Genomic DNA, 24,110 nt, shown 5'->3' with positions numbered 1-24,110 from the left:
TTCCTGACTTTGATCTCTGGATCCTGCTTTGATCTTAGAATTATGACTTTAGTCCTTTAATCCTGACTTTGATCTCTGGATCCTGCTTTGATCTTAGAATTATGACTTTAATCTTTTATTCCTGACTTTGATCTCTGGATCCTGCTTTGATCTTAGAATTATGACTTTAATCTTTTATTCCTGACTTTGATCTCTGGATCTTGCTTTGATCTTAGAATTATGACTTTAGTCTTTTAATCCTGACTTTGATCTCTGGATCCTGCTTTGATCTTAGAATTATGACTTTAGTCTTTTAATCCTGACTTTGATCTCTGGATCCTGCTTTGATCTTTGAAGTATGACTTTAATCTTTGAAACCTGACTTTGATCTCTGAATGTTTATCTTCGTTGTTTTTCTGTGTCCATCATAAAATGGGGGTCAATCAGCTGACCACTGGTGATGTAACATTCTTTTTTTCTGTATGCCTTACTGGATGCAGGTGACAAAAGAATGTTGTGTCACCACTGTTTTGTCCTTTGACCTTTCTTTGTTGATCCAGAAGTAGTGATGAGCTAGAAAATGAACGTTTATTTTTATTTATTCCATGAATGAAAACAAACAAAATCTTGTCCATCTCAGTTCCTTCAGAGTTTATTCTGAAGTGCCTGAAAGAAGCCGCAGGGGTTCTGTTTCCTGTTTTTAAAGGGGAGCTGGGAATGAGCTTGTTTCTTGATAGTGGATCTGTTACTTCAAAGTAAACTCTGATGTCTGGAACCTACTCTGAAAAGTAAAAACATCTGTGTCTGTGCTTTAAACATCAGGTCTCAGACGTCTTCTTGTATTAGTTTTTATTTTTGTTTTATAAGAACCACTAAAAGAATCAACATCAACAGAATTTCTAACAGCCAAATAAACTTTTCACTTCTCCCTCATTTATTTATATCAGAGCCATCACACTCCGGCATGGACCTGGACCTGGCTTTGGACCTGGACCGGTCTTAGTGGGTGGATGTGACGTTCTCAATCCAGCCCAGGAAGTTGCTGACCTTGGCGTAGACCCCGTACATGTTCTGGTGGGCGCAGCCCTTCCCCCAGCTCACCACACCGGTCAGGAACCAGGTCTGCCCATACTTGGTCACCAGCGGGCCGCCGCTGTCGCCCTCACAGGCATCCCGTCCTCCGCTCTGGTACCCGGCACAGAGCATGTTCCTGGTGATGTTGAGCCTCGTGTGGAGGCGGCACTCCTGCAGCTGCACCCTGGGCAGCTCCACCCTCTGCAGGACGTTGGACGTGACACCGTACTGCGACTGGCGGCCCCAGCCGGACACAGTAGAGAGTCGGATTCCGCCCAGCGTTCTGGTGAAGGTGCTGTTCCGGGCAGGGAGGCAGATAGGGACCACGTAGCGCCCCAGTTTGACAGGCCGCTCCAGCTTCATCAGCGCCATGTCACTGTCGGTGTTGGGGGGGTGGTAGTTGTGATGGATGATCACTTTGACCACGGCACGCCTCTGCTCTGAATCTTCCCCTGGCTCAATCATGTGTTTCCCTTCACAGAGAGGAGATTTATCATTTCATGTCAAGAAAGGAGGGGGTGAAGGGAAACTGACTTCAAACTTAAAATGGTGTTGAACCTTTAAATCCTAACTTTGATCTTTAAATCCTGACTTTGATCTTAGAATCCTGACTTTGATCTTAGAATCCTGACTTTGATCTTAGAATCTTGACTTTGATCTTAGAATCCTGACTTTGATCTTACAATCCTGACTTTGATCTTAGAATCTTGACTTTGATCTTAGAATCCTGACTTTGATCTTACAATCCTGACTTTGATCTTAGAATCCTGACTTTGATCTTAGAATCCTGACTTTGATCTTAGAATCCTGACTTTGATCTTAGAATCCTGACTTTGATCTTAGAATCCTAACTTTGATCTTTAAATCCTGACTTTGATCTTAGAATCCTGACTTTGATCTTAGAATCCTGACTTTGATCTTAGAATCTTGACTTTGATCTTAGAATCCTGACTTTGATCTTAGAATCTTGACTTTGATCTTAGAATCCTGACTTTGATCTTACAATCCTGACTTTGATCTTAGAATCTTGACTTTGATCTTAGAATCCTGACTTTGATCTTACAATCCTGACTTTGATCTTAGAATCCTGACTTTGATCTTAGAATCCTGACTTTGATCTTAGAATCCTGACTTTGATCTTAGAATCCTGACTTTGATCTTAGAATCCTGACTTTGATCTTAGAATCCTGACTTTGATCTTAGAATCCTGACTTTGATCTTAGAATCCTGACTTTGATCTTAGAATCTTGACTTTGATCTTAGAATCCTGACTTTGATCTTAGAATCCTGACTTTGATCTTAGAATCCTGACTTTGATCTTAGAATCCTGACTTTGATCTTAGAATCCTAACTTTGATCTTTAAATCCTGACTTTGATCTTAGAATCCTGACTTTGATCTTAGAATCCTGACTTTGATCTTAGAATCTTGACTTTGATCTTAGAATCCTGACTTTGATCTTACAATCCTGACTTTGATCTTACAATCCTGACTTTGATCTTAGAATCCTGACTTTGATCTTAGAATCTTGACTTTGATCTTAGAATCCTGACTTTGATCTTAGAATCCTGACTTTGATCTTAGAATCTTGACTTTGATCTTAGAATCCTGACTTTGATCTTAGAATCCTGACTTTGATCTTAGAATCCTGACTTTGATCTTAGAATCCTGACTTTGATCTTAGAATCCTGACTTTGATCTTAGAATCTTGACTTTGATCTTAGAATCCTGACTTTGATCTTAGAATCCTGACTTTGATCTTAGAAGCCTGACTTTGATCTTAGAATCCTGACTTTGATCTTAGAATCTTGACTTTGATCTTAGAATCCTGACTTTGATCTTAGAATCCTGACTTTGATCTTAGAATCCTGACTTTGATCTTAGAATCCTGACTTTGATCTTAGAATCCTGACTTTGATCCTAGAATCCTGACTTTGATCTTAGAATCCTGACTTTGATCTTAGAATCCTGACTTTGATCTTTGATACCTTACTTTGATCTTGGATTCCTCACTTTGATCTTAGAATCCTGACTTTGATCTTAGAATCCTGACTTTGATCTTAGAATCTTGACTTTGATCTTAGAATCCTGACTTTGATCTTTGATACCTTACTTTGATCCTAGAATCCTGACTTTGATCTTTGATACCTTACTTTGATCTTGGATTCCTCACTTTGATCTTAGAATCCTGACTTTGATCTTAGAATCCTGACTTTGATCTTAGAATCTTGACTTTGATCTTAGAATCCTGACTTTGATCTTTGATACCTTACTTTGATCCTAGAATCCTGACTTTGATCTTTGATACCTTACTTTGATCCTAGAATCCTGACTTTGATCTTTGATACCTTACTTTGATCTTGGATTCCTCACTTTGATCTTAGAATCCTGACTTTGATCTTAGAATCCTGACTTTGATCTTAGAATCTTGACTTTGATCTTAGAATCCTGACTTTGATCTTAGAATCCTGACTTTGATCTTAGAATCCTGACTTTGATCTTAGAATCCTGACTTTGATCTTTAAATCCTGACTTTGATCTTTAAATCCTGACTTTGATCTTAGAATCCTGACTTTGATCTTAGAATCTTGACTTTGATCTTAGAATCCTGACTTTGATCTTAGAATCTTGACTTTGATCTTAGAATCCTGACTTTGATCTTAGAATCCTGACTTTGATCTTAGAATCCTGACTTTGATCTTAGAATCTTGACTTTGATCTTAGAATCCTGACTTTGATCTTAGAATCCTGACTTTGATCTTAGAATCTTGACTTTGATCTTAGAATCCTGACTTTGATCTTAGAATCCTGACTTTGATCTTAGAAGCCTGACTTTGATCTTAGAATCCTGACTTTGATCTTAGAATCTTGACTTTGATCTTAGAATCCTGACTTTGATCTTAGAATCCTGACTTTGATCTTAGAATCCTGACTTTGATCTTAGAATCCTGACTTTGATCCTAGAATGCTGACTTTGATCTTAGAATCCTGACTTTGATCTTAGAATCCTGACTTTGATCTTTGATACCTTACTTTGATCTTGGATTCCTCACTTTGATCTTAGAATCCTGACTTTGATCTTAGAATCCTGACTTTGATCTTAGAATCTTGACTTTGATCTTAGAATCCTGACTTTGATCTTTGATACCTTACTTTGATCCTAGAATCCTGACTTTGATCTTTGATACCTTACTTTGATCTTGGATTCCTCACTTTGATCTTAGAATCCTGACTTTGATCTTAGAATCCTGACTTTGATCTTAGAATCTTGACTTTGATCTTAGAATCCTGACTTTGATCTTTGATACCTTACTTTGATCCTAGAATCCTGACTTTGATCTTTGATACCTTACTTTGATCCTAGAATCCTGACTTTGATCTTTGATACCTTACTTTGATCTTGGATTCCTCACTTTGATCTTAGAATCCTGACTTTGATCTTAGAATCCTGACTTTGATCTTAGAATCTTGACTTTGATCTTAGAATCCTGACTTTGATCTTAGAATCCTGACTTTGATCTTAGAATCCTGACTTTGATCTTAGAATCCTGACTTTGATCTTTAAATCCTGACTTTGATCTTTAAATCCTGACTTTGATCTTAGAATCCTGACTTTGATCTTAGAATCTTGACTTTGATCTTAGAATCCTGACTTTGATCTTAGAATCTTGACTTTGATCTTAGAATCCTGACTTTGATCTTAGAATCCTGACTTTGATCTTAGAATCCTGACTTTGATCTTAGAATCTTGACTTTGATCTTAGAATCCTGACTTTGATCTTAGAATCCTGACTTTGATCTTAGAATCCTGACTTTGATCTTAGAATCCTGACTTTGATCTTAGAATCCTGACTTTGATCTTAGAATCCTGACTTTGATCTTAGAATCCTGACTTTGATCTTAGAATCCTGACTTTGATCTTAGAATCCTGACTTTGATCTTAGAATCCTGACTTTGATCTTAGAATCCTGACTTTGATCCTAGAATGCTGACTTTGATCTTAGAATCCTGACTTTGATCTTAGAATCCTGACTTTGATCTTTGATACCTTACTTTGATCTTGGATTCCTCACTTTGATCTTAGAATCCTGACTTTGATCTTAGAATCTTGACTTTGATCTTAGAATCCTGACTTTGATCTTTGATACCTTACTTTGATCCTAGAATCCTGACTTTGATCTTTGATACCTTACTTTGATCTTGGATTCCTCACTTTGATCTTAGAATCCTGACTTTGATCTTAGAATCCTGACTTTGATCTTAGAATCTTGACTTTGATCTTAGAATCCTGACTTTGATCTTTGATACCTTACTTTGATCCTAGAATCCTGACTTTGATCTTTGATACCTTACTTTGATCTTGGATTCCTCACTTTGATCTTAGAATCCTGACTTTGATCTTAGAATCCTGACTTTGATCTTAGAATCTTGACTTTGATCTTAGAATCCTGACTTTGATCTTTGATACCTTACTTTGATCTTGGATTCCTCACTTTGATCTTAGAACTCCTGTTTTTTTCCCCCTCAGAATTTAAAACTCATGTTCTGATGAATCTTTACTGGCCCTTATCCTCTTCCACAGAAAGACAATCCTCTGAGTGATGTGAGCTTTGATAAAACGGTTAAAGTCAGAGGAGTTTTAAGGACCTGTTTAGACTTCAGGCTTTAATTCTGAACTGAAAGTGAATATCTCTTTAAGTCAGTCTCACCCACACTAACGTTGAGCCAGCTCTCCGGTCTACTCCACACGCAGTGAGCAGCGGTTAGGAACCACTGATCGGACAGGACGATGGCTCCACAGGTGAAATGGTTTTTCTCTGTCAGCAGAGCCTGAAAAGAGAGCGAGCATTGAACCACCGTCCAGTTTGCTGAAGACACTGCGCACTAAGAGGAATCCTGGTGTCATGTTGAACATGTAAATCCACATCTATGAGAACATTATGCGCCTGAATCCTGGCGGCCATCTTACCTGCCATGGACAGAGTCCTTTGGGGCAGACAGTCCCACTGACGACCCTCGGGGTAACAACGTGGGTCACCTGGGTTCGCCCACATGGAACACGGTCTGAGAGAGAGGACAGAAACAAGCTGTCTGAGAACAGGGGGGTGTTTTCAGGTCGGTGCCAAAGGTTTAGGTGCAGTGAGCGCAGTTCTGGACATTTACACTAAAGCACTAGCATCTCTGAAACATGGCTGTCCATGCGGCTGGTTATTGTGCTGGCTGCTTCATCAGCTTTAGAGAGGAGCTGTTGCTTTTGTCAGCCGTTGGCCTGGGGTTCATGTGGCTATTGCTGGTTTGTTTTCTGAAGGTTGCTGTCACGGTCTGTGTACAACATGGATGTAGTCCCTCTGCGTTATAAAGCATCAAGGACTACCACTCTGTACCTGACTGACCCAATCAGATATAAAGGTTAAGGGTATCTGGTTCCTGTGAATCCCCGTCCCTTTGGAGAGCTGACCTTGAGGCAGACAGGTGCTGTTGTCCCGGTCCAGACGGTAGCCCTTAGCACAGAAACAAACATGAGAACGATCTGGAAACTCTCTGCAGAACTGATCACATCCTCCATTTTTGGTGCGGCAACCTCTGGGAGAAAGACGAGCTGCACAAAGAAAAAACGACAAATGAGTTCATCACTACAGCGACTCAGAGCGCACGTCTGGAAAGAAACGTCTCTGCTGGGACTGCACCTTTCTCACAGTGTAGACCGTGGAAACCAGGCCGACACTTGCAGGTGTAGGTGTTGTCATGGCCGGTGCAGGTCGCCCCGTTTTTACAGGGAGAAGAGCGACAGTGATCCACAGCTGCAAACAAAACGCCCTGATGAAGATCCTGATTTCACTGAGACTGGACTAAGGCAATGGAATGGATTGGAATGGTGGGATGGAAAGGGATGCTAGATTGAAATGGAATGTAGAATGGAATGGTAGAATGGGATGGAATGGTGAAATGGAATTGTAGAATAGAATGGAATGGAATGTAACAATAGAATGGAATGTTTGAATGAATGCTAGAATGGAAAGGGACAGTAGAATGGAATAGAAAGGTAGAATGGAATGGTAGAATAGAATGGAATGGTGAAATGGAATGGTGGAATAGAATGGAATGAAATGGTAGAATGGAATGGAATGGAAAAGAGAATGGAATGGAATGGTTTAATAAAATGGTAGAATGGAATGGAATGGAAAAGAGAATGGAATGGAATGGTTTAATAAAATGGTAGAATGGAATGGAATAGAAGAATGGAATGGTAAAATGGAATGGAGGAATGGAATAGAATCCAATGATGTAATGGAATGGAATTGTGGATTGTAATGGTAGAATGGAATGGAATTGTAGAATAGAATGGAATGGAATGTAACAATAGAATGGAATGTTTGAATGAATGCTAGAATGGAAAGGGACAGTAGAATGGAATAGAAAGGTAGAATGGAATGGTAGAATAGAATGGAATGGTGAAATGGAATGGTGGAATAGAATGGAATGAAATGGTAGAATGGAATGGAATGGAAAAGAGAATGGAATGGAATGGTTTAATAAAATGGTAGAATGGAATGGAATGGAAAAGAGAATGGAATGGAATGGTTTAATAAAATGGTAGAATGGAATGGAATAGAAGAATGGAATGGTAAAATGGAATGGAGGAATGGAATAGAATCCAATGATGTAATGGAATGGAATTGTGGATTGTAATGGTAGAATGGAATGGAATGGTAGAATAGAATGGAATGGTGGAAAGTTAATGGTAAAAAGGAATGGAATGGTAGATTGGAATGTTGGAATGGAATGGTAGAATTCAAGGGTAGAATGGAATGGAATGCTGGAATGGAATGATGGAATGGAATGGTTGATGAAATGGTTGAATGTAATGTAATGGTGGAATGGAAAAGAAATGGGAAAATGGAATGGAATGGTGGAATGTAACGTAATGTTGGAATGGAATGGTAGAATGACATCAAAGTCAGAATTCTGAGATCAAAGTCAGAATTATAAGATGAGAGTCAGGATAAAGTCAGGATTCTAAGATAAAGGTCAAATCCTAAGATTAAAGTCAGGATTATGAGATCAAAGTCAGATTTCTGATATCAAAATCAGAATTCTGAGACCAAAGTCAGGATTATGAGACCAAAGTCAGAATTCTTAGATCAAAGTCAGAATTCTGAGATCAAAGTCAGAATTTGAGACTAAAGTCAGGATTAAGTCAGGATTCTGAGATTAAAGTCAGGATAAAGTCAGAATTCTAAACTACAAGAATGGCCTTTACTTCGTTCATAGAACATTTGTGAACCAGATCTCAAAAACTCAACCTATCACCCCAGCCCTTTGTGAAAAAAAACCTGCTGTATTGAGTTCCAAACCTGTGTATTTCCTCCAGAAGGCCTCCTGCACACAGAAGCAAACTGGATTAGATACAGAGACTTGAGCATTTGTAAATGTCAGTAAAGTTGAGTGACTCTGAACAGACCAGTTGCTGTGGCAGGGGAAAGATCTCCCTCGCCTCCTCGTAGGAACATTTCTCCTCTATACACTCCCGCTCTATGTTTCCTCTCTTCAGCTCCTCAAACAAGGTGTTCGCCCGACGAGTGCGGCGCAGGAAAACACTCGCCTCTGGCTGGCTAACAGTCACTGCACAGGCACACAGACAACAGAAGGGAAATAAGAAATGAAGAAGAGCCTCGTGTTAACATGTAACCCAGTTTATGAGCATAGTTTAGACTTCAAATGATGTGGAATTATTCATCAGGGAAAACATTTCAAACATTAGTAGGCCAAGGATCCAGAGATTTTTGCCTTTGGCTAGCCACATATTTATAAGCTTTGATGACATCATCACTAAGGGAAAGGGTTGGAATGTTTTATAAGCTTTGATGACATCATCACTAAGGGAAAGGGTTGGAATGTTTTATAAGCTTTGATGACATCATCACTAAGGGAAAGGGTTGGAATGTTTTTAAGCTTTGATGACATCATCTTCAAAGGAAAGGGTTGGAATGTTTCATAAGCTTTGATGACATCATCATTTTCAAAGGAAAGGGTTGGAATGTTTTATAAGTTTTGATGACATCATCTTCAAAGGAAAAGGGTGGTAATGTATGGCAAGCCGTTTTAACATTTAAAAGTTACGTTTGACTATCCGGAATTCAAATTGTAGATATCTGTAATTCAATTTCGCCTGGTCAAAAAGAACATTTCGGATATCCGAAAATACATTCTGCCTATCCAAAACTGTCATTTAAGATATCTACAACATCATTTTGACTAGGCAAAATGACATCACTTTTGCCATTCATGTGAATAGGGTATGTCATTTCGGATACTCACAATGTCATTTCAGATATCCACAATGTAAATTACAGATATCTGAAAATGAATTGTAGATATCTGTAATTCTAATTCAAGATATCTCTAATTACATTTTGACTAGGCAGAATTAGAATTACAGATATATACAATTCATTTTCAGATATCCGTAATTCACATTGTGGATATACCCCATTCACATGAACCCTTCCATCCTCTGCTGCTGAATATGATAAAATGAAAGCATATAAAACATGCTGTACAATGACTTTAAAGATAATAACATCAACGCTTATAAAACATTCTGTTCTCTGACTTGGAGGATGATGTCATCAAAGCTACTAGTATATTCCAGACGCCGACTTTGAAGATATCATCAACACTTCTGAAACATTCCATTTTCTCTGCCTTTGAAGATGATGTCATAAAAGCTAATAAAACATTCCATTCTCTTAATTTTAATATGACATCACCAAAGCTTACAAAACATTCCATCCTCTGAGTTTGAGGATGATAATGTCAAAGCTTATACAACATTCCATTCTCTGCTTTGAAGATGATGTTATCATAGCTAAGATTACATTTCCTCTTTTGAATTTTAATATGACATCAAAGCTTTAAAAACATTCTGTCCTCTGCCTTTGAAAATGATGTCATTAAAGCTTACAAAACATTCCAACCCTTTCCTTTGATGATGTCATCAAAACTTTTAAAACATTCCAACCCTTTCCTTTGAAGATGATGTCATCAAAGCTTATAAAACATTACTATGGCAAGCCGTTTTAACATTTAAAAGTTATGTTTGACTATCTGGAATTCAAATTGTAGATATCTGTAATTCATGTTAATTGTCGTATTAATGTCATATTAAAATTAAGAGTATGGAATGTTTTATTAGCTTTTATGACATCATCTTCCAAGTCAGAACAGAATGTTTAATAAGTGTTGATGTTATTATCTTTAATGTCATTGTACAGCATGTTTTATACGCTTTCATTTTATCGTATTCAGTGGCAGAGGATCGAATGTTTTATCAGCTCTGATGACATCATCTTCACCTGCAGAGCATGGAACGTTATATTAGCTTTGATGAAATCATATTAAAAAGCAGAGGATGGAATGTTGGTGAAGCAGGGATTATTGGCAGTTTTTCCCTTTGCTTTGCCAAATCGAAAGCCATAGTTTACAACTTTTGTGAAAGTGGGTGGAATTGTTAAGAAGCTGTTTTAGCCTCAACACTATTGTGGTTGTTGAGTTTGTGGTCTTTTAACCCCTGGGCCTGAAAAAAAAGACATTATCTAACATTCCTATGCCGATTCAGACATCTGAGAGTTTGTTCACTTCTTTGTTTCTTTGCTTGTATGAGAACATTACAGCTGAAAATGACTCTACTGGAGCATTTTGAACATACGGTTGAAGAGAAATGAGAACCACTGAGTTCCTGTTCTTTTTAACAGATAAATCTGATGTGACGTTAGCGTGTCGTCCTTACGTTCAGAGCAGAGTGACAACAACTGAGAGAGAGAAGCTGATAAAGAAAGTCTGATCTCTAGGATGGATGAAAACAGAAGAAGAAGAAGTAGAAGAATCAAAGTACTGACCTCCGGGGAACCCAGTGCATGCTGGGATACACATGATGAGGAGTCGTAGGAGGAGAAGTTTCTTCGCTTCTTTGCTGAGAGACGCCATGTTTGTTCTGGTCCGATCAAAGGTCAGAAAGACGAAAACAGACCCGACCCTCTCCCCCTATCACAATCACATACACATTAACACAGACATGCTGGACAAGCACAGGTTTTTAAGGGTTCTTATGGTTCTGTCCTGAAAATGTATCTCTGTCATATTCCAAAATGTTACCTCAGTTTAAATGAAAGTTTTTCAATTCAAATGGATGAAAAAAAATGTTTAACTCAGTACATAAAAGTACCAGTCCAGATGAAAAAAGATAGGTTAAAATGATTGCCTTTATCCAATAACTTCCAACAATCTAGTGATGCTGGTCAGTGCTCCTGTTTCTGTAAAACCCTGGTTTATATGATTTCTCAGGTATATGATGAAAAAACACGGACATTCTGTTGTTTCAAAACACAGAGAGTGTTCAGAATCCACCAGAACACGACATAACACCTCAGAGAAGAGGAGGATGAGGAGGAAGTTCTTTGATGAAAGAAATGTGACTTCCTGCCGATGATGTAGGTCAGAGTTGTGCAATTGGTTTTGCTCATGCGGGAGATTTCATATATGCAATACAAACTTTAGTTCTCTCCTTCATCACTTTATGACCCGGAGAAAGCCACAGGCTTTAGGAAGCACCACCCAACATTCCCAAAGTTGCCAAATTTCTGTTTGGCAGAAAAAGACAGGAAAGGTCCCAACATCCCAAGCTTCACCAATGTTCCTTACCTTTGGAGATAATGTCATCAAAGCTGTTAAAACATTCTATTCCCTGCCTTTGAAGATGGTGTCATCATAGCTAATCAAACATTCTGTTCTCTGCCTTTGAGGACGATGTCATCATAGCTGATAAAACATTCTGTTCTCTGCCTTTGAGGACGATGTCATCATAGCTGATAAAACATTCTGTTCTCTGCCTTTGAGGACGATGTCATCATAGCTGATAAAACATTCTGTTCTCTGCCTTTGAAGATGATGTCATCATAGCTAATGAAACATTCTTTTCTCTGCCTTTGAAGATGATGTCATCAAAGCTGATAAAACATTCTTTTCTCTGCCTTTGAAGATGATGTCATCAAAGCTGATAAAACATTCTCTTCTCTCCCTTTGAAGATGATGTCATCAAAGCTGATTAAACATTCTTTTCTCTGCCTTTGAAGATGATGTCATCATAGCTAATGAAACATTCTTTTCTCTGCCTTTGAGGATGATGTCATCAAAGCTTTAAAAACCTTCTCTTCTCTCTCTTTGAAGATGATGTCACCAAAGCTGATTAAACATTCTGTTCTCTGCATTAGAAGATGATGTCATCAAAGCTGATTAAACATTCTGTTCTCTGCCTTTGAAGATGATGTCATCATAGCTAATGAAACATTCTACTCTGCCTTTGAGGATGATGTCATCAAAGCTGATAAAATGTTCTCTTCTCTCTCTTTGAAGATGATGTCACCAAAGCTGATTAAACATTCTGTTCTCTGCCTTAGAAGATGATGTCATCAAAGCTGATTAAACATTCTGTTCTCTGCCTTTGAAGATGATGTCATCATAGCTAATGAAACATTCTTTTCTCTGCCTTTGAAGATGATGTCATCAAAGCTAATAAAACATTCCCTCTCTGCCTTTGAAGATGATGTCATCAAAGCTAATAAAACATTCCCTCTCTGCCTTTGAAGATGATGTCATCAAAGCTAATAAAACATTCCCTCTCTGCCTTTGAAGATGATGTCATCAAAGCTAATAAAACATTCTTTTCTCTGCCTTTGAGGATGATGTCATCATAGCTAATGAAACATTCTACTCTGCCTTTGAGGATGATGTCATCAAAGCTTTAAAAACCTTCTCCTCTCTCTCTTTGAAGATGATGTCACCAAAGCTGATTAAACATTCTTTTCTCTGCCTTAGAAGATGATGTCATCAAAGCTGATTAAACATTCTGTTCTCTGCCTTTGAAGATGATGTCATCATAGCTAATGAAACATTCTACTCTGCCTTTGAGGATGATGTCATCAAAGCTGATAAAATGTTCTCTTCTCTCTCTTTGAAGATGATGTCACCAAAGCTGATTAAACATTCTGTTCTCTGCCTTAGAAGATGATGTCATCAAAGCTGATTAAACATTCTGTTCTCTGCCTTTGAAGATGATGTCATCATAGCTAATGAAACATTCTACTCTGCCTTTGAGGATGATGTCATCAAAGCTGATAAAATGTTCTGTTCTCTCCCTTTGAAGATGATGTCATCAAACCTGATAAAACATTCTGTTCTCTACCTTTGAAGATGATGTCACCAAAGCTGATTAAACATTCTGTTCTCTGCCTTTGAAGATGATGTCATCAAAGCTGATTAAACATTCTGTTCTCTGCCTTTGAAGATGATGTCATCAAACCTGATAAAACATTCTGTTCTCTACCTTTGAAGATGATGTCACCAAAGCTGATTAAACATTCTGTTCTCTGCCTTTGAAGATGATGTCATCAAAGCTGATTAAACATTCTGTTCTCTGCCTTTGAAGATGATGTCATCAAAGCTGATTAAACATTCTGTTCTCTGCCTTTGAAGATGATGTCATCAAAGCTGAAAAACATTCTGTTCCTGCTTTGATGATGATGTCATCAAAGCTGATTAAACATTCTGTTCTCTGCCTTTGAAGATGATGATTTTAAGCTCATAAAACATTCCACCCTTGCCCTTCACTTGCAGGCTCTTCTATGTCTCACCAAGTTTTGTAATTTGGAGGCCCCAGACAAATTCTTGGCCCTTTTCTATCCATCTAAAAGCAATCACAGTAAGTGACCCAAATATTCTGCAACATCTCCTCTCAGGTCCCTAATCCAGAGATCTACAGGACAGTCCCAGATTTTAAATCTAAATCCCCTAATGTTCCACAGTCCTCTGCAGAGCTCAGACTCTAATATCTGAACACATCTCTGGTCCAGGTGGAAGTTAGAAAAATAAAACAGATACTCACTATTGGTGACATTTCTGTTCTTTTGACTCTAATCAGACATTTGGATTTATTGATCTGTTTAATCCACCAGGTCATTGTTCCAGTCTGTAGAGATCTATCTACTATCTACTATCGTTAGACTGACATGGAGACAGCTGGGGGATTTTTGAGGGGCCTGACCTTGATGTTGAAGCCAGGGCTCCTCCACAGGGACATTATAGGAAAATCAAACTCTATTTTGATGCTATTTTATTCACTTTTGCTCCTTAATTACATCAAAAACACAAGTTCTCATAAGTAAAGTGATTCTAGATGCACTTCCAGCCTCTTCATCTTGAGGCCCTGGCTCTTCCTACCTTTGCCCGATGCTCAAACTGCCAATGTGCTGGTTCTTTGTGCAACTTGGGTGCCCTCTGCTGGAGCCCCTGCAGACTTGAACCCCACTGGGTCTAGACTGGCCTGCATGCAAAAGGCAGTGGTGGAATGTTGGTGAAGCTGGGGATGTTGGGGCCTTTGTCCCTTCGTTTTTCAATCGCCAATCTGCACCATGCCATTACCCTAATATGTGTATTTTTAATCTGCAGTGTTCCTTCAAAATGAGCTAGGTTAAAATGACAGTTATCAATGTCATATGTTGATGAGAGTCGATACCAAACACCTCTGTGGCCATACTGATTTGTTATCTGGTTATTTAGACTCAAAAGTTGTGCTGATTCATCACACTACACAAGAGAAAGTCCACAACCAAGACATCAGCATTTATTTCACTTTATTTTCCATAGGAGCAGCTACATGTAGTTTTGTTCTTCAGAGGTTTGCTGATGCTTCATATTTAGAATAATAAATCATAAATAGATATTTCAGTCTGTATCAGTTCTTGAATATTAAAGCTTCAATCCCTTTAAGTGTATTTAGCTTTCAGCCTTGTGATTCTTTAATGTAAAGTCCAAGAAAACGTTAATGAAGGAAAACACATCATCATAAATTAAATAAACCAATGATAATCAATAAAAAGCTTAGTTCCATTGTTGTGTTTGTAAACAGGAAGACACACAGTATTTCCCTCCGTTCCACCAGGGGGCGATGCTACACTAACTGCAGCTCCTTCAGGATGTCTGGGATGAACTCCTGAGCGTCCCTGAGGTTGTCCTTCCACTCCTGTGGGATGACGGCACCGCAGTATGACCCCCCGGCCCCCAGCAGGGCCCCCAGCGCCGTTCCCCGGTTACAGTTCTCACCTGGAGACGATAAAAGAGACAGAGCTGGAGTCAGCGCTTAAATATGGAAGCGACAAACCTGACAAGAAGTCCAGGATGACTGACTTTGAAATATATGAATTCTAACTTTGATCTGAGAATTCTGACTTTGATGTATGAATTCTGACTTTGATCTGAGAATTCTGACTTTGATCTGAGAATTCTGACTTTGATATATGAATTCTGACTTTGATCTGAGAATTCTGACTTTGATCTGAGAATTCTGACTTTGAGCTGAGAATTCTGACTTTGATATATGAATTCTGACTTTGATCTGAGAATTCTGACTTTGATCTGAGAATTCTGACTTTGATATATGAATTCTGACTTTGATGTGAGAATTCTGACTTTGACCTGAGAATTCTGACTTTGATATATGAATTCTGACTTTGATCTGAGAATTCTGACTTTGATCTGAGAATTCTGACTTTGATATATGAATTCTGACTTTGATGTGAGAATTCTGGCTTTGATCTCATAACTCTGACTTTGATCTGAGAATTCTGACTTTGACCTGAGAATTCTGACTTTGATATATGAATTCTGACTTTGATCTGAGAATTCTGACTTTGATCTGAGAATTCTGACTTTGATATATGAATTCTGACTTTGATGTGAGAATTCTGGCTTTGATCTCATAACTCTGACTTTGATCTGAGAATTCTGACTTTGAGCTGAGAATTCTGACTTTGATTTCAGACTTTTGACTTTGATCTTCTCATCCAGAAGTGTAAAGTGCGTAACTCAGTGTCTCCACTAACCTCCACAGTTGGTGTTGGCCAGGATTCCTCCTTTGGGGTCATCGTGAAACTCATAGGCGAGATAGAACATGCTGGACAGAGCTCCTAGGGTTCACAGGGATAGAGTTCATTATTGTTTGTATTACTGAGGTGTGAGATAAAGGGTGAGTTAGTCTGGATTTGAACCTTTAGTGTAGCAGGCCAGCCCCAGGTAGTTCACGGCGCTCTGGTGGACCTTCAGACGCTCCTCAGATTTTAGCGGGAACCTACAACACAAACACATTAATACTGAAATTATCTCCTAGAGCCAGCCCTGCTCTGTTCTTGTTCAGACTATGATCATTATCGGCCGTTTGGAAGCTTTCACTGTCATTTTTCTACGTCCTCTGCTCCCAGGTGTCCTCCTGTCGTACCTGGCCGCCTTACGGCTGTAGCTCTGGCAGGTGTCCCAGGTGTCCAGCCTCCTCAGAGCGTGCTCGGCCTGCTGACGAATGCTGGCCCCGCCCAGCACGGCGTGGAGCGCCCGGCTGTAGATGGACACGTACTCGGACACCTTGGGATGGGGGTGGGTGAGCTTCACGAACTCTACAGCGGCTGAAACCTGAGAACAAAGATGAAGTTTTACCAAGATGACAACATGATCTACAATAGGACTGTACGACAAGAATGATTTAACACAGTTTTATATTAGCATAGTCCACATTTGAATTGGCTTTGAACATTCTTTTACAACTTCTGGAGTCTGATTATGATTTCTCTGAATGGCATCAATCACTGATTTGATATTAACATGATTCTTTTCAAAATAGATTAACAAGAAGTTGTAGAGTGACTGAAGACAGAGTTTGAGTTATAGAGTAACTAAAGCCAGAGTTTGATTTATAGAGTAACTAAAGCCAGAGTTTGATTTATAGAGTAACTAAAGCCAGAGTTTGATTTATAGAGTAACTAAAGCCAGAGTTTGATTCATAGAGTAACTAAAGCCAGAGTTTGATTTATAGAGTAACTGAAGCCAGAGTTTGATTTATAGAGTAACTAAAGACAGAGTTTGATCATCAGAGTAACTAAAGCCAGAGTTTGATTTATAGAGTAACTAAAGCCAGAGTTTGATTTATAGAGTAACTAAAGCCAGAGTTTGAGTTATAGAGTAACTAAAGCCAGAGTTTGATTTATAGAGTAACTAAAGCCAGAGTTTGATTTATAGAGTAACTAAAGCCAGAGTTTGATTTATAGAGTAACTGAAGCCAGAGTTTGATTTATAGAGTAACTAAAGCCAGAGTTTGATTTATAGAGTAACTAAAGCCAGAGTTTGATTCATAGAGTAACTAAAGCCAGAGTTTGATTTATAGAGTAACTAAAGCCAGAGTTTGATTTATAGAGTAACTAAAGCCAGAGTTTGATTTATAGAGTAACTAAAGCCAGAGTTTGATTTATAGAGTAACTAAAGCCAGAGTTTGATCATCAGAGTAACTGAAGCCAGAGTTTGATTAATAGAGTAACTAAAGCCAGAGTTTGATTTATAGAGTAACTAAAGCCAGAGTTTGATTTATAGAGTAACTAAAGCCAGAGTTTGATTTATAGAGTAACTAAAGCCAGAGTTTGATCATCAGAGTAACTAAAGCCAGAGTTTGATTTATAGAGTAACTAAAGCCAGAGTTTGATTCATAGAGTAACTAAAGCCAGAGTTTGATTTATAGAGTAACTGAAGCCAGAGTTTGATTTCTAGAGTAACTAAAGCCAGAGTTTGATTTCTAGAGTAACTAAAGACAGAGTTCTATTTATAGAGTAACTAAAGCCAGAGTTTGATTTATAGATTAACTAAAGCCAGAGTTTGATCATCAGAGTAACTAAAGACAGAGTTTGATTTATAGATTAACTAAAGCCAGAGTTTGATCATCAGAGTAACTAAAGACAGAGTTTGATTTATAGAGTAACTAAAGCCAGAGTTTGATTTATAGAATAACTAAAGCCAGAGTTTGATTTATAGAGTAACTTAAGCCAGAGTTTGATTTATAGAGTAACTAAAGCCAGAGTTTGATCATCAGAGTAACTAAAGCCAGAGTTAAATTCATAGAGTAACTAAAGCCAGAGTTTGATTTATGGAGTAACTAAAGCCAGAGTTTGATTCATAGAGTAACTAAAGCCAGACTTTGATTTATAGAGTAACTAAAGACAGAGTTTGATTTATAGAGTAACTAAAGCCAGAGTTTGATTTATAGAGTAACTAAAGACAGAGTTTGATCATCAGAGTAACTATAGCCAGAGTTTGATTTATAGAGTAACTAAAGCCAGAGTTTGATTTATAGAGCAACTAAAGCCAGAGTTTGATTTATAGAGTAACTAAAGCCAGAGTTTGATTCATAGAGTAACTGAAGCCAGAGTTTGATTCATAGAGTAACTAAAGCCGGAGTTTGATTTATAGAGTAACTGAAGCCAGAGTTTGATTTATAGAGTAACTAAAGCCAGAGTTTTATTCATAGAGTAACTAAAGCCAGAGTTTGATTTATAGAGTAACTAAAGCCAGAGTTTGATTTATAGAGTAACTAAAGCCAAAGTTTGATTTATAGAGTAACTAAAGCCAGAGTTTGATTTCTAGAGTAACTAAAGCCAGAGTTTGATTTCTAGAGTAACTAAAGCCAGGGTTTGATTTAAAGAGTAACTAAAGCCAGGGTTTGATTTAAAGAGTAACTAAAGCCAGGGTTTGATTTAAAGAGTAACTAAAGCCAGAGTTTGATCATCAGAGTAACTGAAGACAGAGTTTGATTTATAGAGTAACTAAAGACAGAGTTTGATTTATAGAGTAACTAAAGCCAGAGTTTGATTTATAGAGTAACTAAAGCCAGAGTTTGATTCATAGAGTAACTGAAGCCAGAGTTTGATTTCTAGAGTAACTAAAGCCAGAGTTTGATTTATAGAGTAACTGAAGCCAGAGTTTGATTTATAGAGTAACTAAAGACAGAGTTTGATTTATAGAGTAACTAAAGCCAGAGTTTGATTCATAGAGTAACTAAAGCCAGAGTTTGATTTATAGAGTAACTAAAGCCAGAGTTTGATTTATAGAGTAACTAAAGCCAGAGTTTGATTTATAGAGTAACTAAAGCCAGAGTTTGATTTATAGAGTAACTAAAGCCAGAGTTTGATTTCTAGAGTAACTAAAGCCAGAGTTTGATTTATAGAGTAACTAAAGCCAGAGTTTGATTTATAGAGTAACTAAAGCCAGAGTTTGATTTATAGAGTAACTAAAGCCAGAGTTTGATTTCTAGAGTAACTAAAGCCAGAGTTTGATTTATAGAGTAACTAAAGCCAGAGTTTGATTTATAGAGTAACTAAAGCCAGAGTTTGATTTATAGAGTAACTAAAGCCAGAGTTTGATTTATAGAGTAACTAAAGCCAGAGTTTGATTTATAGAGTAACTAAAGCCAGAGTTTGATTTATAGAGTAACTAAAACCAGAGTTTGATTTATAGAGTAACTAAAGCCAGAGTTTGATTTATAGAGTAACTAAACTCAGAGTTAATCTGAGATCCATTAACCCAGGAACTTTAATGAATGCCTTGATGATGTCATGTGTCTTTAATGGCTTTATGATGTCATAAATGCTGGGAGGAAGGGTGAATTAGCCACGCCCACTCCCTCCTCCCTACTGTCCCTAATCAGCCACTACATCATTCAGTCTATGCTGCTTTTAGACGTGATTATTAGCCAGAATGTCAGAACCATTCCAGGTAGACTTACCATGAGCTAGCTGAGGGAGAAACCAGGATAGAGGGGCATGGAGGAGACACTATTTCACGTTTAAAGAAAAACGTGATTTATTCATGATCCGGGTCAACAGTACTACATTCCCCACAATCCTCTAGTGATTTCTCTGATTGGAGTGTGTGAATCTTGGCAGTGGGGCTGCTAGTAGGGAAGTTAACAAAATGTATAATTTAGATGGTTTGTGCTGAAATGTGGAGATTTGGACCCTAACTGATCAACAGGACCATGTAGTCCACAGATGGAGGACTCTGAGGGGTTAGGTACTCATTTTTACATTTTTACTCTGACATCGATAAGACAACAATCAATAAAATGAAAACACTCTCCACTCACAGCTTGCTCCTCATTGGCCGAGGCCGACAGCAGGACGAAGGGGAGGATCATGGGAAGGCAGCCGATGGCGTCCAGCTGACTGTCTGGGACGGAGGAGCTCATCTTTTTTAAGGAGCGTTTTTCTGCAAACTCCAGAACCTAAGAACAAAAAGAGGAGATTAAGAACAGAGTCAGAGCAGCAGTGTGGTTCCTCCACCGCTCCATCTACCTCTCGTGGCGCCGTCGGCCTCCTGTCCTGCCAGTCAGCGAAGAACGAGCGGTGGAAGGACTCGGCGTAGGTATCGCGGTGCGTGCCGGGGGTTGTCAGGAACTGAATGTAGTCTGAGAGCACGGCGGCCCGAGCATCAGGCTGGGAGACGTCACTGAAATGTCCTGAGACCAGCGAACGCAGCACTCGTAAAGAACAGAGCACGTTGAGGGTGTTATCGCCAGACTGAAGACCTGAAAACACAGAACACACAGAGATTAGCTCCTTTAGCTCCACTTCTCTGTGGTTTCACTGTTTCAGGTGGGGGTCTTCACCTTGGTGGTAGTGGACCGTGCCGTTGGAAGACTTCCACAGGTTTAGTTTGTCGTGAAGGATCACGTTTCCAACCACGTCGGGCCGCTTGGCGCCTGAAGACCAGCTGGTCCGACCGCTGCCGGCTGAAACAGGAAGATCAGAAAGCATGTTAACGCTACAGTCACATGATGACGGAGCAGGACTTTCCAGAAGTTTCCAGGCAGAGGTTTCCCACCGGTGTTGGACAGACTGAGGATGCTGGATGGATGTCTGCTTCGGGGAGAGTTGAAGCCTGAGATCCAGCCGCCAAAGTCCCTCCTGATGTCGTCGATGTTGTAGTACCAGTGGACCGGCATGGACATGGAGTCGGCCGCACACATGGCCCACATCGCCTCCGTCACTGACCGCCGCACCTGAGACATCTCACCTGGGGAGGAGACAGGAGGGACTTTCATCACTTATTCATTTTAAATAACACGTGCAGTCATGATGACCTTAAATACAGTCACCGTGGTGAATGAATACAGCTATTCATAGCTACGTATTACAGGGGGATTTTACCAGTATTTAATCAGCTGATGTACAGTGCTTAACAAATATATTAGACCACCCTAACCCTAACCACAGTCAGGTTTCTGCCACAGCTGCCCTAAATTACCAGCATTGCTAATTACCAACATCATTTTGATGTTTCTGCAATGGTTAATACACCAATATGTAGAAGCTCTTTAACCCAAATGATATTTTTAATGCTAAAATAGAATTATTATTGTTATCCATGAATTTTCAAATTTGCTGATTTACAAAAAAACTGAAAAAATAGTAAAGCACATGAATATTTCTGATTAATATGTCAAATTATAGTTATTTACTGTCATTCCTGAACAGAAAAATGAGTTTTAGTGGTTGAATTTTATGCTTGATTAATTTCTGACTTCTCAGAGAAGCCCAGTGAGCCGGCTCACATTTGGGTATAAAAAGGTGAATTCAGTTTGAAATTCCTCATTCCTGTTCAAAATGGTAAAACGTGGAGAGCTGACTGAAAATAAAAGAGTCCGCATTAAAACACTTCATGATGCTGGATGGTCTCTGAGACAGAGATGACAGCTGGGCTGATACATTTGTTAAGCTCTGTAAACATCTGACTTTGATCTGAGAATTCTGACTTTGATCTGAGGATTCTGACTTCAATCTTAGAATTATGACTTTTGATCTGAGAATTCTGACTTTGATCTGAGAATTCTGACTTTGATCTGAGGATTCTGACTTTGATCTGAGAATTCTGACTTCGATCTTAGAATTATGACTTTTGATCTGAGAATTCTGACTTTGATCTGAGGATTCTGACTTTGATCTGAGAATTCTGACTTTGATCTGAGAATTCTGACTTTGATCTGAGAATTCTGACTTCGATCTTAGAATTCTGACTTCGATCTTAGAATTATGACTTTTGATCTGAGAATTCTGACTTTGATCTCAGAATTATGACTTTGATCTCAGAATTATGACTTTGTTCTCAGGATTCTGACTTTGATCTCAGGATTCTGACTTTGATCTGAGGATTCTGACTTTGATCTGAGAATTCTGACTTTGATCTGAGAATTCTGACTTTGATCTGAGAATTCTGACTTCGATCTTAGAATTATGACTTTTGATCTGAGAATTCTGACTTTGATCTCAGAATTATGACTTTGATCTCAGAATTATGACTTTGTTATCAGGATTATGACTTTGATGTCAGGATTCTGACTTTGATCTGAGAATTCTGACTTTGATCTCAGAATTATGACTTTGATCTCAGAATTATGACTTTGTTCTCAGGATTCTGACTTTGATCTCAGGATTCTGACTTTGATCTGAGGATTCTGACTTTGATCTCAGGATTCTGACTTTGATCTCAGGATTCTGACTTTGATCTGAGGATTCTGACTTTGATCTCAGGATTCTGACTTTGATCTCAGGATTCTGACTTTGATCTCAGGATTCTGACTTTGATCTCAGGATTTGGGAGGTGGTCTTCAGAGAGGTTTTTCAGTGAGCCTCATCCTCTTCTGTACCAGTCCCCAGTCCTTAGTCAGGGCTCAGCCCTGCATATTTATCAGGCTTTTCTCTGCGCCTGTCCATCAGTAATACCCCATGAATTATTTACTGATATGACGTATTTCCTTTTAACTCAAATACAAGTTTTAAACCTGGTGAAACGGGTTTAAAAGGCAGCATTATTTCACCACATTAATCCACATTTCCCTGAAAGGATTAGTTTTTTAGTAGTTGAAAAGTTTCTAATCTAGTCCTTGAGGAAGTTTTCAAACTGAACTTTAAATCCAACATGAACCAGTCCACACCAGTACCTGAGCTTACCTGCGGAATGACTCATCTTAAAGTGAAATAACCTCAAAGTGAGGGTCCAGAGGGATGATAATCTGCTAACACCCTTAAATAACAGATTTTAGTTCTAATGAAACCAAAAATCAGACATTATTCAGAGCTGTTGGTCTCCTCACCTCTCATGGATCCTCTCTACCTGCAGCAGCTCTCTCCTCATAATGGTCCGCATTCAAACTTGCATAAGTCCATTATTACAGTGTTACAAAACTACACAGGAAGTAGCTAACGTTAGCATCATTGCTCACGTTTACTAACTGCATCTCCCTTCTCGCGATAAAAGCCGTGACAGTCCGCTCGGGTTTCATCGTTTGGATATTTTCTGTTTATGATAACTCTGTAGTTTATGAAATCACGACTTTATGAAAGCGGCATTATGAAAAGTTCATTTGTTTATGAAATCTCAAGTACGGCGAGTCATGTGGGACAATTTAAAGAAAGCGAAGTAACTGTTTCGGAGAGCAGTAAACCCTGAGTACAGACTGTCAGGTAGACGGCGGTAGGCAAACTCAAAGTAAGGAGCTGCTGTTGCAGATAAAATTCAAGACCTTTGGACGTTTGTGTCACTTTGTGTTCTCAGTTTTATGGAAGCCCATTTGAGACACTTTAGAAAGAAAAATATATATATAAAGCTATATAATTACAAATTTAAATGATGAGATAAAGAGTCAGAATCATGAAATCAAAATTAGGAGACATAAATTACATGTCAGAAAAAGTCACAATTATGAGATAAATCAAAATTCAGGGATTAGTTATAACAGATGAGATAGCTAGTCATAACTTCACCATGAAAAAGTTGAAAATATGGCATACACAATTATAATTATCATATGAAAAAGGTAAAAAATTCCGAGATTAAAAGCCAAAAATGTGAAATCAAGATTTTTTAACAATCATATTTTTCTGAAGTGGTGATAACGGTATGCCATGAAAAAATAAATGACAGATAAATATTAAAATAGAAACAAACCCACCTCCACATTAAACCAAACTCATCATTACAGTTCTGTTGTAAAAGAACATTTAAATGTCAGTAAAGAACCAGGACAAGAGACCACGTTAAAATCCTAACATTCATTTTCTAAACTTTCTGCCTGGGAGACAAAAATCAGGGAACACAGTTCAGAGCTCTACGGCGGCCTCTGTGGGTAAAAACTCC

At 38.5% G+C, this 24,110-nt stretch overlaps 2 protein-coding genes across 2 annotated transcripts; both read right to left on the bottom strand.

The window, feature by feature from the left end:
• Positions 1 to 813: 813 nt before the first annotated feature.
• On the bottom strand, positions 814 to 11,096 carry LOC121506307 (coagulation factor VII-like). Its single transcript, XM_041782055.1, has 8 exons — positions 10,952 to 11,096; positions 8,515 to 8,675; positions 8,408 to 8,432; positions 6,740 to 6,853; positions 6,511 to 6,651; positions 6,022 to 6,116; positions 5,762 to 5,882; positions 814 to 1,526 (listed from the first exon to the last, which is right to left on the bottom strand). Exons 1-8 carry the CDS (start codon positions 11,037 to 11,039, stop codon positions 979 to 981), a joined length of 1,293 nt encoding a protein of 430 aa, XP_041637989.1. The 5' UTR covers positions 11,040 to 11,096; the 3' UTR covers positions 814 to 978.
• A 3,627-nt stretch (positions 11,097 to 14,723) lies between these two features.
• LOC121506435 lies at positions 14,724 to 23,355 on the bottom strand. Its single transcript, XM_041782249.1, has 9 exons — positions 23,068 to 23,355; positions 20,799 to 20,990; positions 20,584 to 20,706; positions 20,270 to 20,502; positions 20,062 to 20,199; positions 16,381 to 16,568; positions 16,154 to 16,233; positions 15,989 to 16,072; positions 14,724 to 15,209 (listed from the first exon to the last, which is right to left on the bottom strand). The coding sequence occupies exons 1-9, from the start codon at positions 23,072 to 23,074 to the stop codon at positions 15,058 to 15,060; spliced, it is 1,197 nt and encodes a 398-aa protein (XP_041638183.1). The 5' UTR covers positions 23,075 to 23,355; the 3' UTR covers positions 14,724 to 15,057.
• Positions 23,356 to 24,110: the final 755 nt, after the last annotated feature.

Source organism: Cheilinus undulatus, linkage group 24, assembly GCF_018320785.1.
Source record: "Cheilinus undulatus linkage group 24, ASM1832078v1, whole genome shotgun sequence".
Classification (NCBI taxonomy): domain Eukaryota; kingdom Metazoa; phylum Chordata; class Actinopteri; order Labriformes; family Labridae; genus Cheilinus; species Cheilinus undulatus.
The sequence above is the reverse complement of the archived record's forward strand: the minus strand, read 5'-3'. Positions and strand labels throughout refer to the sequence as shown.